Source organism: Arvicanthis niloticus, chromosome 4 (assembly GCF_011762505.2).
Source record: "Arvicanthis niloticus isolate mArvNil1 chromosome 4, mArvNil1.pat.X, whole genome shotgun sequence".
NCBI lineage: Eukaryota > Metazoa > Chordata > Mammalia > Rodentia > Muridae > Arvicanthis > Arvicanthis niloticus.
Window position 1 is genome coordinate 94,592,194 of NC_047661.1, and position 21,178 is coordinate 94,613,371.

Consider the following 21,178-nt stretch of genomic DNA (forward strand, 5'->3'; position numbering starts at 1 on the left):
GTATATATATTGGGGTCAAATGTATTCAAATTAATTTTACTTTGAACGTTATGGGTCTTTGTTAAGGTGCCATCTAGACAGTTTAAAGCGACATACATAACTCACATGTGTGGCTTCCATTTTGTCTCCGTTGTGCAATATGGGCCATTACTTGTGATTCCAAGCTTGACACTCCCAACTCTTCTACAACACATTAAATTGTAGTCAGAGTTAATCATGTTAAAACACAACTTCAACTTTAAAAATTACTCTTGTTTAGAAACCCAATATTCCTATCACCTGTGGCAAGGATCAACCAGCTGTTCATAAATGAACTTTTTCTGGAACACAGCCATCCTTCTTTGTTACTGTCTGTGGTTGCATCTGCACAAGGGCAGAGTCAGTGAGTACTTGGTATGGGTGTATTGGCTGGAAAATAACTGTGTGGTTTTTATGGTAGATTGCATATATATCCTCGGCACTGCAACAGCAACAACAAAGGGTGGGGGCGGGGATGGCAAGGTATTGGGGGGGAACACTACAACACACAATTGTGACAGAAACTCTATAGCACTAGTTTTCCATCTTCCTGATAGTACAGTTCCTTATGTTGTGGTGACCCCAACCATAAAATTATTTTTGTTGCTACTTTGTAACTGTACTTTTGCTATTGTTACAAGTCTAATGTAAATAAATATCTGTTTTTTCTGATGGTCTAAGGTGACTTCTGTGAAAAGGTTGTTTGATTCTCATGGGTCCAGACCCATTAGTTGAGAACCAATGCTCTACAGTCTTCAAAGTCTAAAATATTTACTCTCTGGCCTCTTACAGAATAATTTTGCTAACCCCTGACCTATAGGACGAATCTGGAAAATAACTGTGTGTTTTTTAGCCTACCTAGATTCTTTAGCCAACTATTGAAGAGCAGTTTACCCCAGCAAATATCTATCTGCCTACTGTGTACCATGAACTATCCTGAGTGCAGAGAATGTGAGGCTTCCTCTCCTTTCACCTCCAACAGCAACAACAAAACCAGTCACCATCGAGGTTCTCAGGGAACTCCCAGACTCAGAATTGAGAAGATCCCCTGGAGGAGCAGTGTAATGCAGGTTCTAAGTTTAGATCTGGAGCTAGATTGCCTGGGTTTAAGTTAATTCCAATTCTGCCACTGATTGACTGATCTTGGACAGTTTATTTACTGTTTGCACATCTCTGTGGGTTGAACCTGTCCTTGCAGCATGCTATCATAGACTATCACTATACTATGCCCCCAGCTCCTGTCTTACACCATTTATTTCACTATTTTTGGTTTCATCTTTAAATTCAGAATAGTAGTTCCTACTCCATGGCATTATTATTAAGGATGAAATTATCTAATACATACAAAGAGCTTAAAATAGTAACTAGTATATGTTGCATACTCCCTAAATCTTAGTTATTATTATTAGTAAGGTGTGATTAGTAAGGTATAATAAAGGCATAGTAGAGGGGAAGGTGGTTTTGTAGACAACAGTGTATCTATCAGGGAACCCTACCTGGAAGGAAGTGGTGCAAGCTTTAACACCAGGATTGGATAACCACCTGCGCTTAGGTTTTGAAAAACTGTGTCTCAGTCATCACACAAGACCCCAGCTCCTCTTGATGCCTTGTGTTCTCTCTACCGTATCTCCACTCCTGCTGCTCCCTCTGCCTCAGATGTTCATTTTTTTCATGACTAAGGTGCACCCCCACTCCTGTGTATGTGTGTGCAATGTATATGTGTATGTGTGTATATGTGCATGTGAGTATGAATGGGTGTGGAGGCCATAGGCTGGCTTCTGGTATCCTTTTAAATTGGTCTCCATCTTAAAATTCTTATTTTATAAATTATATATATTTTATGTGTGTGGAGAAGAGGGTATGTGTGTGCCATGGTGTGCCTGCAGAGGTCAGAGGACAGCTTTCAGGAGTTATGTGGGTTCCAGGGATTGAACTTAGCCTGTCAGGCTTGGGAGCAAGTGTTGTTACCCTCTGAGCCATCTTGCCATTTCTCTACCTTATTTTTTGAGACAGGGTCTCATTGAATGCAGTGCCTTACCAATTAATTGCCTAGGCTGCTTGGCCTGGGCATCTCAAGACACCACCTTGTCCCACCCCCAGAGTTAAAACACATTGGCTTAAAAATTGTTTTGTGTGTTTATGCCTTAGCATTCAGGGTGTGTGTGTGTGTGTGTGTGTGTGTCTGTCTGTCTGTCTGTCTGTCTGTCTGCCTGCCTGAGAAGACCTCCAGAAAAGGAAAAGGGTTTCAAATCCTTTGGAGCTGGGTTATAGGTCTTTGTGACTGCTTGACATGAGTCCTGGGGTACAAACTCTGAGAGAACAGATATGTGCTTTTAACCACTGTCTCTCATTCCACACCCAGCTTTTTTGTTTGTTTGTTTTGTTTTTTTGAGACAGGGTTTCTCTGTGTAGCCCTGGAAAGCTCTCTGTAGACCACTGGCCTTGAATTCACAGAGATCTGCGTGCCTCTACTTCTCCAATGTTGGGATTAAAGGTATAAGTCACCACCACTTGCCCCTCCCCCCCCCAACCTGGCTTTTAATGTAGTTGTTACAGATCCTAATGCAGATGTTCATGTATCTATGGCAGGCACTTTACTGACTGTGCTGTATGTATGTATGTATGTATGTATGTATGTATGTATGTATATGTATGTCCCCAGTCCCCCAAGGTATAGCTTAAGTACCTTCCCATAAGGATCTTTAAAGTTGCCCAAGATGCCAGGTATGGTGACATACACCTTTAATTTCAGCACTCAGAAGGTAGAGGCAAATGGCTGTCTTTGGGTTTGAGTCTGGTCTGGTCTATGCAGTGAGCTCCAGGACAACCAGAGCTAAATAATGAGACTCTGTCAAAAAAAAAAAAAAAAAAAAAAAAAAAAGTAGGTGCCAAAGTTGAAATTAACTGTCATTAATTATTCATTAGGTAACATTATGTAGGGAATTTGGGCTTTGTAATGTGCCTCAGGTTCTTTCTCTGATTAGAGAAATAGTCACTAAGATTATTGTTGAATGAGCTCTCTCTCTCTCTCCACACACACACACACACACACACACACACTCACACAAACACACTCATAGGTAGCCGTCTTTTCCTTTTCTTTAGGTCTTCTCTGGAAGTCCTATAACAATCAGATGTTTATTTCTGTTTGTATCCTTAGCACCCAGCAGAGTACCTGGCTTACAGTAGCTTTTATTTGTTTGAATTGAGAGAATAATAAGGTCACAGCTTCTGAATGACAGCAATGGGCTGAAATCCAGCTCTTATGCCTAATGTCTAAGGTCTTTATTTAAAAAGAAATAAATCTACCTAGCTATATTTGACTGGTTTGGTGGGTGTTAATCAGTTACAAACAATGTTTAAGGGTTGGGATTTTATTCATTTGTTTTAGTGCTCTTATATCATGAGTCTAATAGAGAAAATAAGATTTCTCTAGTAGAGAAAGTAATATATCTGCAATCTCAGATTTTTCTGTGACATATTTGTAAGGGCATTCTATTTATTTATTTAGTTATTTATTTAGTTATTTGAGACAGAGTTACTCTGTAGAAACCAGCCAGTTCCTGGCTATCCTGGAACTTGCTCTGTAGACTAGGCTGGCCCTTGGACTCAGAAGTCCAACTTCTCTACCTCCTGAATTGTGGCTCTAGGTGTGTTTTTAAAGTATGGGGAAAGTATTTAAAAATATGTAAAGTATTTTAAAATATGGGGAAAATATTTAGTTTAGTGCCTTCCTCAAGTTTTCTCTCAACGTCTAATCCATGTCGGTACTTCAGATGTGTGCAGCAGTATTATTAGTGAGTGCAATTGCAGTAGTTAAATAATTCTCTTAGACTGAGGTAAAGGGCATATTATTTCTCTTTTGTGTGTTTCTCTTTTCGTATATATTTTCATATAAACATGAAAATATATAAAAATGTTTATATATAATATATATTATATATAATTAAAGTATAGGACTTCAAGCTGTAAAATCCAATAAAAACTTAGATGTCAATTTAAATATCATGCCAGTATAGCAGATACCACTGTGTACTAGAAAATACCTCAAAGATGAAAAAACAACCCCTCTGTTAGATGCCATTTGTAAGTTAGGAGGAAGTTTCAGTGTTTTCTGTCTAAAGAGTGTCAGTGAAGTTGGAGTGCTGCTCTAGTCTGCTTGGCATGCATTGTTGTAGGCACTAGAGTGACAGCATAACCCAGGGCCTGTCTAGCATTCATCCCCAGCACCACAAAGATCCTTGAGCAAGGATAACAGAAGGTTTCATCTGTTGGTTTTAACTGCCCTCTTCAGCTAGGAGATAGGGGCGATGCATATGAACTGAGATATAGCATCCAGTTATATGATCAGTAAGAAATTTAATTAGGCCAGGTGTGGTAGCATACAACTTTAATCCCAGCACTTAGGAGGCAGAGGCAACTGCCTCTGAATTTCAGGCCAGCCTGATCTGCATAGAGAGCTCTAGGACAGCCAGGACTACGTAGAAATACCTTGTCTCAAACAAATGAACAAACAAATCAACTAAAATGACCCATTTTAAAACAATAGAAAATTGTAAATTCATGTTTAAGAAAAAGGTCTTAGCAGTTGACTGTAGCCCAGCTGCCTCCACCTTGCTCACCAGTTGATTGCTGTGTCAGTCCTTTTACTTCTGTTGTAGGTAAGTAGAAACTGGAGACCGATTCAACCAAATCTTTAGAAGAATTTAAACTTGAACAGGTTCAATTTTGTTTTTGTTGCTTTTCTATTGCTGTGATAAGAGACTATGACCAATGTAACATATAGAAGAAATGGCTTCTTTTAGGCTTAAATTTCAGAGTTAGAGTTCACGATGGCAGAAAGGCAAAGTGGATGGAGGTAGCAGGTAGCTGATGCAGCAGCTGAGAGAAAACAGGAGAGTGAATGGTCCAAGTCCTTCCAATCCTCAAAGCCCACCCGGAGGACACCCCCCTCCCTAAAGGCCACATTCGTTCCTCTCAAACTTTCACCAACTTAGGACCAAGTGTTCAAACACATAAACCTGTGGGGGGCTATTGGTCCGCAAACCAATACACATTTGTTTATTTTTCCACCCCTTGATACACACCCACATGTCAGAGAACGACCATTGTTATTGAACTTAGCAGAATAGTTTTGAGATGGATAGACATTCTTCAATAATTTTATTAATTTTTGTTTCTCAGTTTAATGATAATGGCTACTTCGATGTCTTTGTTAAATGATGGCTACTGCATAGAATGTGGAGGTTGTGACTTCACTCTTTGGGACATTAGAACTACTTGTGAATGAGATAGTTAGCTTGTTGACAGTACTTTTGATTTTTCTACTTTGCATAGATAATACTTTATGTTGATTTGGCTTTGCGATTAAAATATGTATGTAACAGGATAGTAATTGTCATTTTCTTGAATTTAACAATAATGTAAACACAGCTCAGCGGTGGTGGAATGTACTTTTAATCCCAGCACTCTGGAGGATCTCTGTGACGGTGGATCTCTGTGAGTTTGAAGCCAGCCTGGACTACAGAGGGAGTTCCAGGATAGCAAGGCTGCATAGAGAAACCCAATGGGGATAAGGGGGAACCAAAAACAAACATTATTATATTTTAACTTTTTAAGATGGTATATTTTTGTAAGTCAGTTTGATCATTGAAATGGTAATTTTTAGACCTAAAAGTTGTTACTGAATTGATGGTCTGTCTCTTAGTAGATGCTTTTTAGAATCCGGCAGTAAAGTTATTTACCAGAACACTAGCAATAGGCATCCTGATTGTTCACCATATTTAGTCTACAGTATCTTCATTTTAAAAGTGACAAACATTTAGCTTTCCATTAAAAACTACCAGGATAGCCGGGCGGTGGTGGCGCACACCTTTAATCCCAGCACTTGGGAGGCAGAGGCAGGTGAATTTCTGAGTTCGAGGCCAGCCTGGTCTACAGAGTGAGTTCCAGGACAGCCAGGGCTACACGGAGAAACCCTGTCTCGAAAAACCAAAAAAAGAAAGAAAGAAAAAAAAAAAAACCTACCAGGATACTTACTAGAGGAATGGACTTAAAACTTATGTCCAGTGTACTTTCTAAAAATCTGTTCATAAGCTTGAGGGCATCTGTGGAGAGTCTTGTGGTTTAGGATAAAAATGTTAACTGATGTAAAGGTAGCAAACTTCATGTTGCTTGAATGTTTCTGAGTCGGTCATGTCTTTTCCTACAGGAGAGGAAGCGTTAGAGTAAGCATTGAACTACAGTCACTTTCTAATCCAGTACACAGAAAGGTTCGTATTTACTTCTTTTTTGAAATATGATCATTTGTGTGTGTCATGAGTATTATTGTGGTTTTGTTTTTTTGTTTGTTTGTTTGTTTTAAGAAAATGAGATCTTTTCTTACCCAGACTCAGTCATACTATAATCACTAAGGTGGTTTTATCAGGGACGCTTATCCATTATATTCCATACATGGTAACTCTTGCAGTTTTCCCAAAGAGTAGAACATTCTACTGTCCAGTTTGTGGTCATAGTCAACTGTGCTTTCCCTGATCTCAATCTTTTTGGAACTGAAATAACAATTGCTGAATTATTTTTAAAGGGTTACTCTTTTGTTAAGTCATTTTTCTTTCTTTTCTTTCTTTCTTTTCTTTTTTTTTTAAATTTTGGGTCATTTTATAACTGTTGTAAGTCTAGGGTGGTAAACTCTAAGTCAGCAATTTAAATGTAATTATAGCATGCATTACTAAATCCAAGAAGAATTAGGGGTTGATATAACACTCTGGGTTTGCCCTGAACATTTAAAAGATTACCTTACTCTACATTTTGGTTCAGAGTGTAAATTTCATGTGAACTTTAAAATTAAGTTGAATATGGTGCTGTATGCTTTGTAATCCCAGCACTCAAGAGGAGGCAGGAGGATTGAGAGTTCTTTGAGATGCAGCCTGAGCTACATAGCTGACACCCTGTCTTTAAAAAAAAAAATACTAATAATGATAATAACAGCACTAAGAATATGGGCCATAGGACTAAGTGTAGCATCTGGTTTCCTTGTTGCAGCTTTCCCTGAGCAGATGCAAGCATCTTGTAGTTGGCAGTAACTTTAGGTGTTGGCTTGTTGTTGGTTTTCAGTAGCATCTAAGGTGAGTTTTAAGAAGTACTTAAGTTTAGGAAGTTTAAGTTTAAGAAGTTACTTAACTGTTCTGAGGCTGAGTGAGCCCCCAGTTCCTTGATTTTTCTGGAACAGAGAGTATATATTCTTACTTGTTAATTTTACATGTGGTACCTCTGCATTTTTTTAGCTTCACTGATAAAATGCTTCCGTGTTTCCAGTTACCCTCTAGCTGCTTAGAAGTGAGTAGATTTTCTTCAAGTTCTTTGTTAGTCCCAGCTCCTCCCATAGTATGCCTGTTTTCTTTATGAACCTTGAAGTTCATAATTTTTGTGTTCCTTCCTGCCATCTATGATACTGTGTCACACTTTAAATTTGATGGCCTGGCAAGTATCTTGAAGAGAGGAACCCATTTTATTAGAAAAGAAACAGATGGACCATCCCCTCAGTGGCCAGCTGGAGCAGGAAGCCTCCTGGGAAGCCCTGGAAACATGTCACTTGATACTTCATCTTCTACCTGAGCGACAAGAGCCCCTTCCATTTCTTGAGTAGTTAACTGTCAGGTTTGCTGATTATATTTGCTGCTTTTGAAATACTAGACTAGTTAATTTGAGGGAAGCCAAAAATACATTTATTCAATCTTGCCATGATGTCCCGCAAAGCTGGTATATACATTTCTCTGAGCCTCATAGAAGCTACTTTGTAACTTCTGGCACATACCCCAAACAGCTCTCGGGCGAATGTCTACCCTCAGTTAAGATGCTCATGCTTTAAAGACTAATAAAAATGAGCAGCATCCTAAAGCAGGATTCTGAAGTATAACTGATAGGTTGTTTTGAATAATTTAACTTTTACAAAAGCTTTACTAGAAACACTTAAAAAAATCTAATCTTTTCTTTAGGATTTAGTCATCCGTCTGACTGATGATACAGATCCATTTTTTCTGTATAACCTTGTTATATCTGAGGAAGATTTTCAAAGGTAAGTTATTTTAGGTTTTTGCTGGCCCTCTATATAGTCTAGGAATTATTTTCTAAATTTTATAATATGTTTACACTGTTTTCTTTTGAGATACATACCTGTTCAGGTGGTAAGTTATTCTGGGAATACTGACTGCCCTACAGTTGTTTCCTGGGTATTCTTGAAATTGAACATTTTATAGATTATCAGGCTTCCATTTAAGCAGCTCAGAAATTTGATGCTTTAGCTAAATTTTATGACTCCTGTTAGATAAGGTTGATATATATCAAAAGAATCCCTAGTTTAATTTTTTAAAAATAATGTCATTAGTAAATAATATATTCTATGAATCATAACTAAAGATAGTAATTAAGTTTCTCAAAAGCTGTTTTTCTGTTTTCTGTGTAGTTTAAAATTGCAGCAAGGTCTCCTGGTGGACTTCTTAGCTTTTCCACAGAAGTTTATAGACCTCCTTCAGCAGTGTATGCAAGAGCATGTGAAAGAGACTCCAAGGTGAGGTTGGGAGGCGGGAGCACTAGACTCCCTTTGAAGGAAGAGTGCTGACAACATTATTTTCCGTGTACTGCAAATACTCCAGTTTATTTTTTTTTAAACTGGGATTATGGTTCAACTAAATCCCAAATTTTAAGAAGTCTTGACTCCATTAAGAAATATTTGACCCTTAATTTTCATGGCTTGATGTAGTTTTTAAAGTTAGTTGATGTTAAAAAAATTTGTTTTCCTAGGATTTATTTTTTATTTGTGTGTCTCTGTGTATATGCCCAGAGCCCTGGAGGCCAGATGGGTGTGTCAAACCTTCTGGAGCTTCAGGCAAATGTTAACTTTCTGAGCTGGGAGCCAGGAACTAAAGAGTCCTTGGAGAGAGCAGCAACTGTGCTTAACAGCTGAGCCTTCTTGGGCCCCAAGCTGGTTCAACTGTTTAATAATATTTTTGTTTATATGATTCGTTATGTTTGTGATTGTATTTATGTCATGGTAACATGCTGCTGACACCTGCTCATGAAAAATTCACAAGGTACTTTTTCTTGGCTTGAACAACTGATGAGTATTGTTTAAAATACTGTTTTATTAGAAACAAATGTTTCCTGTACCACTTTTTCCTTTTTTATTTTATCTTATTATTTTGAGACAGGGTTCCACTATGTAGTTCTAGTTGTCCTGGAACTTACTATGTAGCCCAGGCTGGCCTGGAACTCAGAGAGGTCTTCCTCTGCCTCCCTAGTACTGGGATTAAAGGCGCTCACCACCTTGCTGGGCTCTTTTTTCACGTTTATTAGGCATTATTCTCTATAGGATCATTCTGAGAATTTATAGGGAAAGGATAAATCTGTAACTGTTACTTTTGCTTAAAGGTAAGTTGTCACAGTAAGGAGCTGGTACTTTGGTCACCCCTGTGGTATTTGATGAGTGTATGTTTCTGGGTTTTGTTTTCTCTCTTTCCTTTTTTGTCTCCCATTGTGAACATTAGGACCATGCTTCTTCATTTCACACACCTGACAGACTCCTGTCTCTTTGTCCAGTGAATTTCAGTTTCACCCTTTCAGCATCTTGAGTTGTGGCATGTGACACAATGGCAGGGTCTGGCCGGTTTGTACGTGTGTTGTGATGTGACTTTTCTCTTCAAAGGTTTCTGCTGCAGCTTACTTCTTCAGCTGCCCTTTTGGATAACTCACCGGTATTTCTAAATGTCGTGGAGACAAATCCTTTTAAGCATCTGATTCACCTGTCACTGAAGCTCTTACCTGGAAATGATATAGAAATAAAGAAATTTCTAGCAGGATGTTTGAAATGTAGCAAGGTAAGTCTTTAAAGTTACTCTTTTAAACTAGGGACCTAAGTGCTTATAAATCACGGTGGATCCATATGCTCCCCTTCCCTCCTCACCCCCGCTGCTTTTTTGTAGTGAATTTCACTGTTTCTCATTTAGCTACTGCCTGTAACTAAGTCTGGAACTAGACCAGCAGTTGAAGCTTAGGATCCAGATAGTTACAACTCCTGGCCTTAGGCACCTACATTCCATGTCACCATCTTATCAGCCAGCAAATAAGTATATAAACACACAATCAGCCACCCCTAACATACGACACTTTTTCTAAGTCATCATTAAATAAGACACTGCTTGGCATTTATCACTTACTCTCTTTCCTTTAAAGAAATTATTGTGTGTTATGATGTGTATTGAAAATAAGTTTATGGACATGTTCTGAATCGTACAAAATGCTATATAAAGTGTGTGGTACAAGAGCAGCATGGTGATTCTGCGTAAGAAAATAAATGTCAGTTAAATGCTCAGGTAGTTACATAGTGAGTGCTCAGGGCACACAAATCTGGGATTTTGTGAAAATGCAGGTTCTAGTTTAAAAGGCCTGAGTTTGCATGTTCAACAGGCTCTTTGCATGATGCTGGTACTTGGCTATGGATGACTGTATTCAATTATAAGCTGCATAATTTTATTTTTATAAATAGGAAGAAAAATTATCACTGACTAAATCACTAGATGATGTTACCAGGCAACTGCACATTACACAAGAGGTAATTCAGATTTCATTTTGTCTTTGTAAGTAATCCAAAATTGGTCCTGAATTCTTTCTACTATTAAAACCAAGCCTTTGTGTATCTTCTTTCAAAATAGATGGCTGTTGGATATCCACTCTTTGCACCTCTTCCCCCAAGTTAATTATCTTAAATTGATGCTTTCTTTTAGATATTTAATTCTACCCAAACATTTCTGCCACCCCTAACATATAATACCTTTTCTAAGTCATCATTAAATAAGATACTGCTTAGCATGTATCACTCTCTTTTTTTTAAAGAAATTGTTATTCTTTCAAATTGTGTGTATGGGTGTTTCTCTGTGTGTTCGTGTGTGTATGTATGTATGTGTGTGCAGGCATGTGTGTACCATGGCATGGAAGTGGAGATCAGAGGACAATTTGTTTTTTTTTTCCTCCCACCATGGGTACATGGAGTCAAACTTAGGTCAGCAGGCGTGGTTCTTGTCAGCTCTCTCATTTTATTCATCTTACTTGTCTGGCTTAAAATGACTTTTCAGTTCTAACTCCATTCCCTTCCTTCCTGTGTTAAGACCAGAATTAATCCTTTGGGGGCTGGAGAGATGGGTCAGCAGTTGAGAGCACTGGCTGCCCTTCCAGAGGATCTGAGTTTCAATTTCCAGTACCCACAAGTCAGCTCACAATATCTGTAACTCCTGTTCCAGGGGATCCAGACATAGATGCAGGCAAATCAACAGTGGGCATAAAAATAAATTAATCTCTCTCTCTTTTAAAAGAATCAATCCTTTCAATGGGCTTAGTGTGGTTTGGACCATACCCGCTACACCTTTGCCCTTCACCTTTGAAGTCTGGGGTGAAAGTACTTGATAAGCAACATGGCTGTAGGAAGAAAACCCTCCTGTGCAGTATGGTCTCCTGGGTGACATGCTGCTGTGCTTAAGTATAAGAAGTAAGCTTAGGAGAGACTTGGTATCCCCGAGTCTCTTAATGTTGGAGGAGAGAGCTGGTGCTGAGAGCTAGATGAAGGTAATAGTTTAAGTTCCACTTGTGGGCCATTACAGCTCTAGAGCTGTTTCTAGTCTCGTCTTGACTTCCTTTGAGTATGTACCAAAGAGCTGAAATTTTCTTTGCAGTATCCTTGTTAAGGCCTCTGTGTTCTAACCTGAGTGTAGCGTATTCAAGAGACTGTCCTAATATGTTGTATTGACCTCTAATATAGACATTATCAGAAAAAATGCAAGAATTAGAGAAGCTACGGAGTGAATGGTCCTCGCACACAGCATCGCTGACGAACAAGCATTCTCAGGAGTTAACAACTGAGAAGGAAAAAGCTTTGCAGGTAAGAGCACTATAGGCAATTGGAAAATGTCATTTTAAAATTATTCTTAGTTATTCCATTGATCATAAAAGTAATACATGTTTGCTTTAAATTTTTCAAACATCTAACTAGTACATAAAATCAAAATTAAAAACTTATTTTTCAGTCTTACTACTAAAAGATTATGTAGTCAGCCTAGACATTTTTTCCTAATTAGTATTTTTTTTAACTTATTTACTTTACATTCTGCTCACTGCCCCCCTTTCACACTCCTCCCCAGTTCTCCTTCCCTTTCTTCTCTGAGTGAGTGGGGGCTTCCCGGGTATCCCCCCTACCCTGGCACATCAAGTCCTTTGCATCCTTTCTTACTGAGGCCAGACAAGGCAGCCCGGCTAGAACAACATATCCCATAGACAGGCAGCAGCTTTTGGGATAGCCCCTGCTCTAGTTATTCAGGACCCACATGGAAGAAAACCAAGCTGCTCATCTGCTAATATGTGTGGGGAGGTCTGCAGGCTCGGCATTGTATTGTGCTCTGTTCCCAGCCATCAGCCCTCGTGGTTAGCTCGGTGGTGGTCCTCCCTTAAGGTTGTCATATTGATGCTCAACTCAGGGCAGATAATTTGATATAGTTTTGTAGACTTTTCTGTATATATAAGTGCTGTGCAAAATAACTTATTTATAAATTTATAGCAAAGAAAATTATGATTATAGATATCCATTTTATTAGATATATTGATTCTAACTTTTTAAAAAACTTAACGTAAGGTACTATTCTATATCAGTTCAAATACTTTTTGTTTTGATGCTACACAGTTGTTATTTGTCATTCTGATACAACTTAGATTGACTTTTTGCCAAACTGGTGGCTTTGAAATTTTGGTTACTGTGAGCCAAACTAAATCATAGTGCAGTGAACTTTCTTTCTTTTCTTTCACAGTTTACATTGTGACACATCCATATAAAATTTTTTCAATACATACTTGTCACCTAAAAAGGTTATGTGACATGGGAATCCCAAAGGTTCTTGTTTCCCTGTGTTCCTATTAATCATCTTCATATTTGCCACCTGACAGGCACTAGGGGGATTCTTGCATCAGTTCCTCTAAGATCTTTTCATGAAGCTAAGCCTCTTCTCACATGACATTTTACCATTTTTTATCTCTTCTATGAATTATCTTTACTCCACTTGCTGTTTTATAGAGAGATGTCATTCTTACCTTCTATTTTATAGCTTTAAAAATAAATTTTAATGCACTTAATACTAGCTAGTTATTTTCTGTTAAGGGTATAACTGGATTTGTGTGTGTGTGTGTGTGTGTGTGTGTGTGTGTGTGTGTGTGTGTGTGTGATTGACACAGGGTTTCTCTGTGTAGCAACCTCGTCTGTCCTGGAGCTCACTCTGTAGATCAGGCTGGCCTCAAACTCACAGAGAGCTGCCTGCCTCAGCCTCCTGAGTGCTGGGATGAAAGGCATGTGCCACCCCCAACCCCCAGCATAACTAGGTTTTAAAAATAATTAAAACTTTAAAATTAAATTAAAATTTAAAATATTGGGTCACCCTTTAAGGCTTTCTTGTGTGCCTTCCAGTTTGTGTGCTACTCTTATGGGGTGTCTCAGTGAGGGTTTCTATGTTGTGAAGAGACACCACGACCATGGCAACTCTTATAATGGAAAGCCTTTAACTGGGACTGGCTTACAGTTCACAGGTTTAGTTTAGTTTATTAACAGCATGGTAGCATGAAGAAAGATGTGGTGCTGGAGAGGTACTGAGAGTTCTACATCTTGATATATAGGCAGCATCGAGAGAGACTGAACCTGTGATGCATTTCCACCAAAAAGGCCACACCTACTCCATAAGGCCACACCTCCTAACCCTTTCAAATACTGCCACTCTTTATGAGCCTGTGGAGGACATTTTCACTCAGACTGCCACATGAGGTCACCTTTCTGACTGCTGTCATTATTTCTTAGTTTTGTTTATTCAACATAAGTTGACTCAAAGAGCATGTCTTTGTATTAGTTCCTTCCCTTAAGAGCTTTGGAATTCAACTGTATGGTTTCCTTTTATTATTGTACAGTGTTTTATTATATATCTAGACTGTGACTCATTTGTTTTCCTATTGACTGGTCTTTGAATTATTTGTGATATTTTATGTATTAAACTGATATGATCTACCTACTCTGTGTGTGTGTGTGTGTGTGTGTGTGTGTGTGTACTCCCTGTTCTTGGGCACAATTTACTGCTGAAATGACTGGGTTCTAATGTAGGCTTTTGTTTGGCTTTAGCAGGAACTGCCTGTTTTCCAGGGGAGGTTTACATTGCCACTCTGGGTTTATAATACTACCACATATAATGAGCCTTTTTTGTTTGCATACTGACCAGTGTGCTTATGTAATACCCATTGCACATGCTCATTGTTAAATTATCCCTATTACTATTTTTCTTAATTACTTTTAGGAATTATTTGTATATTCTAAGCATCATTTTTTTTGTCAGGTACTGGTGTCACTTAGTACCTACGAGGAAATGCAGAGACTCTTTCAGTATAGTGAAGTATACAGAGGGTCAAATGTCCCTTACTCAAAGTGGCATACTATTTACATATAATTTGTGCACATCTATACTTTGGACCATCTCTAGATTATTTACAATGCCTAATACAATATATATGTGATGCAAACAGTTGTTGTATGGTGTTGTTTAGGGAATGATGGCAGAAAAATCTGTACATCACAATACAGATAAAATTACATGCTACAAGAATGAGCCATTGGGCTCATTCACTCCAACAGTGAGTTCTGAATGACTGAGGCCTATGGCAGAGGGCTATAACAGGGTGTTGCTGCATACGCCCCCTCCTCCTTTGAGACAGGGTCTCTGTAACTGTGGCTGTCCTGGAATTCAGATTCCCTGTCCTCTACCTTCTGAGTGCTAGAATTAAAGGAGTTCACCCCATACCTGGCTCCCTCCTTTTTTTTTTTTTAATCTATATTTTTAATAAATAATATTTGTAACTGGGGCATTTATATATTTTTACTCCTTACAAGTAGGACTATCTACTTCTCTGCCTCCACCACCCTGCTTGCGCTCTTTTTTTAAGACAGTCTTGTGTTGCTCAGGCTGGCCTCCATCTTGCTGTGTAGCAGAAAATGACTTTGAAGTTCTGATCCTTGGGTTTTACACCTTCTCAGTGTTAGAAATTAACTTTGCTTACCTTACATATTTGCTCTTTCATGAAATCTGTAATTGATACAGACTTTTTCTAAGCAGGAAAATCTGAAAATGATGAAGAAATTATGTTTTGTTTTTTCTGATCTTTATTTATATTTCTGTCCTTTCTTCTTTGACATGCTGTTCTATAACAGACACAAGTTCAATACCAACAGCAGCATGAACAACAGAAGAAGGATCTGGAAGCCCTCCATCAACGAAATATCCAGCAGCTGCAGAACAGACTGTCTGAGTTAGAGGCCGCTAATAAAGAGCTCACCGAGAGGAAGTATAAATTAGACTCCACTGTCAGAGAGCTAAAAGCGAAGCTTGCTGGTGTGGAAGAGGTATTAGGTGCTGGCTACTGTGCCACTGTGGCTGGGTCACTTGGTTTTACTGTGGTTACTGTGTTGCTAAGTGGGTGCTATTCCTTTGGGTCCTCTGCACAGAACTTTTGGCTCTACCATGATCATCTCACTGCAAAGAAAACAGGGAATAGCAAATGTGATGACAAAGCTAATTCAGGACAGAACAGAGACAGACTGGTATTTTAGTTTGGAGTTGCAATATTCACAGGAGCATCCCTCAGACTCTTTCAGTTCCTTTTAATATTACTGCAGTGTCCGTGTCTCACCGGGCTCAGTGTTGTCAGGTTTCGTCCAGCAGCTCTGTGAAGTGGAATGACCAGTGAGAATACTACTGCTAGACAGTAGCAGTTGCTTACTGAGCACGTGCTAGGTACTGACAGACACTGTGGAAGTGGCTTCAGAAATTAACCCCTTGTTTAGGTGCCACTCTGAACCTCATTGTAGACATACTGAGGCTGCAGCACAGAGTTCTGTTGTTACTTGCTTTCTACAGCCAGCCAGGGAAGAGAGGATTGTAACCCTTCTGTTATTTGCCCATCTTTCTTTCAAGCACACAGAAATGTTTGGTTTGCACTGCTGGGATTTAACCCAGGGCCTTCTGCATACTTGGCAAGTGCTCTGCAATGAGTTTCAAACCTTGCACATCAGAGAAATGTAAACAGTGTTGGTGTTTGCCACAGCACATTTGTGAGTGCCTTGGCACTAATGAGAGTCTCTATTAGTAGAAGTTATTTTCAGATTTATTTATGTGTTTTCTGTGTCCCCAAGATTGGCTTCAGACTCCTGATCTCAAGCTGGCTTTACCTTACGTAATGGCTGGACTAGAGGCGTGCATCACTATTTTTGACTCTTGTTTGTTTGCTTTGTTTTTTTGAAAGCCTGTTATGCTGTGCTCTTGCAGCCCTTCCCACTTAACAGCTTTGAGATAAGTTTATGGTCCTCCCTAGTGCCTGCTTTCATACCCCTTGGCACATAGGCCAGGCCACATGTAACACATGGTATGAAGTTTACTCACCCCTTGAACCACTAAGAGACACAACCTGCTTTGTTCTTGAGAACTAAGGGGTCTGTCTCCATCAAGGTCCTCCTTATCATGCTATACCTGGCAGTTATCTCTTCCCAGTCTAGTGCCCTTTGGACTGGGCAACTGTGGAAGTCTTACTTCTTTCAGTGTCCTCATTTATCAAGTTGTTTTGACGTGTGTACTCATTTTTAACACATATGCACATAAGTAAATTTTAAATAATCTTCAATGCAGGTTCCTGGGAAGGAACTGACAGAGATCACCCTTGCTTTATTGAGAGGCAGGGTCTTGAAGAGACAGAGCAGGCATAGAAGTCCAAAGGGCACTAGACTGGGAAGAGTTAATCCCAAGGCTATAATGATTCTGCCCCAGCCCCTGAGCGCTGTGAACAGAGACACCACTGGCCTATCCTTGAAGGCTTTTAAGGCATCTTAGTTGTTTTTAAAGTTTTTTTTTTTTTTTTTTTTTTTTTTTTTAAGTTATTGGGGTTTTGTTTTGCTTTGTTTTTAAATTTTACTTAATTTTTTATTTATTATTTTTTATGTGTATGGATAGTTTGTCTCTATGTATGTCTTTACACCATGTGTGTACCTCATATTTGTGGAAGCCAGAAGGCAATGTTAGATTTCCTGGGACTCAGTTACAGATTGGTGTAAGCTGCCATGTGGGTCTGGGAATTGAACTACATCCTCTGGAAGAGGAGTTGGGGCTTTTGTCTGATGAATCATCTCTCTGGCCCCAAGACACCTTAGCTTTACATAACTCAACTGGCTAATTTTCCTTTTATAATAATAAAATAATAAATAAATAAATAAATAATAATAATAATAATAATAATAATAAAATAATAATTCCTTCTCCCAACCAACCTCTAGGAGCTGCAGCGGGCCAAGCAAGAGGTCCTTTCTCTGAGAAGAGAGAATTGTACTCTGGATACTGAATGTCACGAGAAAGAAAAGCATATTAACCAGCTACAAACAAAAGTGGCCGTTTTAGAACAGGAGATCAAAGATAAAGACCAGCTTGTTCTGAGAACAAAAGAAGCATTCGATACAATCCAAGAGCAAAAGGTCTTTTGTAAAAGTTTAAAAATAAATAGATCCCATTTCCTACATGATGGTGATGCTTCCCATGAACAAACAGTGTCTTACTCGTGTTCTGTTGTCTCTGGTTGTCTCTGGCAGGTAGCGTTAGAAGAGAATGGTGAGAAAAATCAGATACAACTGGGAAAACTTGAAGCTACGATAAAATCATTATCAGCAGAACTTCTAAAGGTTCGCTTTGAAATGTTTAGCCAAATATTAATATTTCATTTGGTTACATAAATATTCATATGAGGCTTTCTCTTAGGCAAATGAGATTATCAAGAAGTTACAAGGAGATCTTAAAACTCTGATGGGTAAATTGAAACTGAAGAATACAGTTACTATTCAGCAAGAAAAACTGTTGGCTGAGAAAGAAGAAATGCTACAAAAAGAGCGAAAGGAATCGCAGGATGCTGGGCAGTCTCTTCGAGTCAAGGAGCAAGAGGTGGTCACCGCCCCTGCTTCTGTGCTAGGACTGCTTTGTGCAGTTAGTGAGCCTCCCCACGTAGACGGGACAGCTTGAGCTTGGTTGTATCCCTTACACAAATCCCCACTAGATTAGGTAGATGTTAATAACCCATTTTAGTTGAAAAGTTAGTCATCAGTACTCCAATACCTTGGTTCTCAGATGTGCAGAATGGGTAGGTATGTATACTTGTAATTAACTATTTCATTATATACTTGAATTGACTTCTTTCTCACTTAGCTGTAGTAAGAATCAGACATTGGCTTTATAGTATACATTGCATTAGTCTAACCTTTACTTTGACTAATTCTGATACTGATATTGCAGGTATGCAGATTACAAGAACAATTAGAAACTACAGTTCAGAAACTTGAAGAAAGTAAACAACTTTTGAAAAATAATGAAAAATGTAAGTAATGTTATATTTTTCTGTAAAGAAGTTTTGTTAATTTGAAATTTCTATTCAAATTAGTAAAAATGCAAGTAAGTGAAAATATTGTTATATAAATAATTTCTGTTTTTAATTTGTCTTTTTTTGTTGTTATTTTGTTTTTTTGAGTCAGGGTCTCCATGTGTAACTTTGCTTGCTTCTTGCCCCCTGAGTGTTGGAAGTAAAGGCATGTAACACCATGCCTGGCAAGATTAAACTTTAATTGAACATTTTCTCAGTCCCAAGACTTCAAATTGTGAACTTTAGGTGTCTGAAAGATACTGTTTAGAAGCAAAAACTGTCCGAGACTTTGAATTGCAGATGTAAGTCCTTGGGAGAGAATAGAATAAGAAGTCCCATGTGGCTCATGATAAAATAAGTATCTTTACCTAGAAACATGGATTCAAGCTTACATTGTCTGACCATGTATAAAGCAGCTATAGAAACTGAACACTACTTATAGCTGCTGTAATCTTGCACACTTGTGATCTGCGCCTTTGAGCAACTGAGGCAGAAACACTATTAATTGTGGGCCTGCCTGGGCTACATTGAGACCTGTCTGAAGAAAAGGGGGGGGGGGGGGAGAGATACTTACAGTAAATTATTTGAAAAATAAAAGCTAAAATGAAATTATTTTGCTTTTTATTTCCCTATTTAAGTAATCACATGGCTAAACAAAGAGCTAAATGAAAATCAGCTGGTAAGAAAGCAAGACACACTGGGAACCTCTCCCACCCCACCCGCACATTCTACTAGCAACACCATCAGAAGTGGGCTTTCTCCCAGCCTGAATGTGGTAAGCATGAGATGGGAGGGCTGCTCCTCAAGGCCGACAGTTACTCAGTGGGCGCGGCACATACTGCCCTGACTGCAGCTTAGACATGCGTGCTCTTAATGAAGAGGCTGTGAGTATATGAATGTGTGTATAGTCTATATGTGTGCAATTATACAGTGTGAAGGGCAGACTTTATAAGATTTTTCTTTAGAAACAATTACTGAAACGTAAAGTACACATGAACACACACACAGAGAAAAGATTGTTTTGAAGATTTTAAGCAGAGAAAATTTAAGATTTAGACTCAGGTTTGGAACTACTATACAGAAAAGCCTACACTGATTCGGTAGCAAACTGAAGCGTTGGGTAGCTTCATTAACGTGGGTTTGCTGGTTCTCAAGTCTGAGTGAGCACCATGAGATAGACATTTCTAGCTTTCCCCCCCCAAGGAATGGGGGAGAAGAGAGGCAGCTCTTTAGAGCCAGGAGGTGGCCTGCCATTGTGGGATGGCAAGTCTGAGAGGGCTGTGCACTTGCTTATTACAGCCAGAGACCTAGGCTCTCCTCCTGGACATAGCAATTACACAGAATATCATCATCAGATGTGGTCTCCTGATGAATCAGCATAGATATAAGAACACTCTTCAGTCATAGCTGAACACAGAAGTTTGCTAGGCTACAGAAAGGGCCAGACAGCTTCCTGTCCTGGCAGATGCTTGTGGCTGTAGTTTCTCTATCGAAGCATTTTTTCAACTTGTCTGTTTACAGACATTAGTCCTGTTTTACCCAATCGGATAAAATTATTTTCTCTCTGAATGGACTGTGGATGACTCCTCTCTCACTCTTCCTCATACCTTCTCTGTCAGTAAGGCTGGATAATCCAAGGGCCTCGATAGTCTTTGTTTTAGCCCCATTCATTGGCAAGCAAGCCCAGTAGCTTCTTTGACCCATACTTGCAAAGCTGGTCTGGAAGGCCCTCTAGGTGAACCAAAGAGATCCCAGCCTTTGGTTATTAAAAAGCAGAATTTTGTGGTGTCTTGCTAGAGAAAATTGGCCTCTGAGATATTACGCTTGACTAGTAATTGTTACTAGCAGACACTAATACCTTCTAGGCCAGCAAATACTTCAGATTATAAATTAGAAATATTTCTCATCTTTTTTATATTTTGCTTTTTAGGTTGATAGACTAAATTACCCAAGCTGTGGAATTGGCTATCCTGTCTCCTCTGCGTTCGCATTCCAGAATGCTTTTCCTCATGCAGTAGCTGCCAAAAACACCAGCCATCCAGTCTCTGGACCAAAGGTAGCCAAGTGCTAGATCTAATGTAGTATAGATGAATACTGACTATATAGTATGTGCCTAAAGGAAATGAGTGCACCAGATGTCTGCAGAATCCCTGCTGTTGATAAAGCCTGGGCATCAGTCTGCAGCATCTTGGCTTACTCCTACTCACCTCGCCGTTCTTACTCATTCTTTTACTAAGTCCACAAGCTGAAGAGAGATTGCTAACGTCATACTACCAGAGTCCTTTCTTATTCATGTTTGTAGGGCAGGCTTAGAGCCAGTGAATTCTAAAGTAGAGTTTTGGCTACACTTCTCAAGTGGTATATGAGAGGCAGTCCTCTCAAACTTGATTTACTAACAAATATTTTTATTGTATTCAGTTTATGTCTTGATCATCACTATTACAATTAATATTTTCATGCCTAGTTCCATAGTCTTAAATATATGGGCAAGATGGGCAGTCTCTGTTGTTTGTTTTGTTGTTTGGAGATGGATCTTACTATGTTGTCCTGGGTGGCCATCTTCCTGCCTCTGCTCCCAAGTAGCTAGAATTAGAAGGAAGTGACACTGTCTTCAGGCTTCTGAGTCTGACTCTTAAATGACATCTTA

The 21,178-nt window shown here is 39.0% G+C and overlaps 1 protein-coding gene across 3 annotated transcripts in view; it reads left to right on the forward strand.

Annotated features, from left to right (window-relative positions):
• The window catches only part of Sass6 (SAS-6 centriolar assembly protein), a 31,755-nt gene that overhangs the window by 1,529 nt on the left and 9,048 nt on the right, over positions 1–21,178 (forward strand). The window contains exons 2-15 of one of the 3 annotated variants that reach the window (XM_034499895.2): positions 6,230–6,290; positions 7,302–7,353; positions 8,013–8,092; positions 8,480–8,584; positions 9,719–9,890; positions 10,559–10,624; positions 11,825–11,944; positions 15,293–15,484; positions 17,405–17,599; positions 17,714–17,803; positions 17,880–18,059; positions 18,408–18,489; positions 19,170–19,306; positions 20,462–20,587. In XM_034499895.2, the coding sequence (XP_034355786.1) occupies positions 7,315–7,353; positions 8,013–8,092; positions 8,480–8,584; positions 9,719–9,890; positions 10,559–10,624; positions 11,825–11,944; positions 15,293–15,484; positions 17,405–17,599; positions 17,714–17,803; positions 17,880–18,059; positions 18,408–18,489; positions 19,170–19,306; positions 20,462–20,587 (1,584 nt within the window). In that variant the 5' untranslated portion in view covers positions 6,230–6,290; positions 7,302–7,314. Of the gene's footprint in view, positions 1–6,229; positions 6,291–7,301; positions 7,354–8,012; positions 8,093–8,479; positions 8,585–8,997; positions 9,108–9,718; positions 9,891–10,558; positions 10,625–11,824; positions 11,945–15,292; positions 15,485–17,404; positions 17,600–17,713; positions 17,804–17,879; positions 18,060–18,407; positions 18,490–19,169; positions 19,307–20,461; positions 20,588–21,178 lie in introns of those variants that run through there. The other 2 variants (XM_034499894.2, XM_076933167.1) reach the window with 2 other exon arrangements.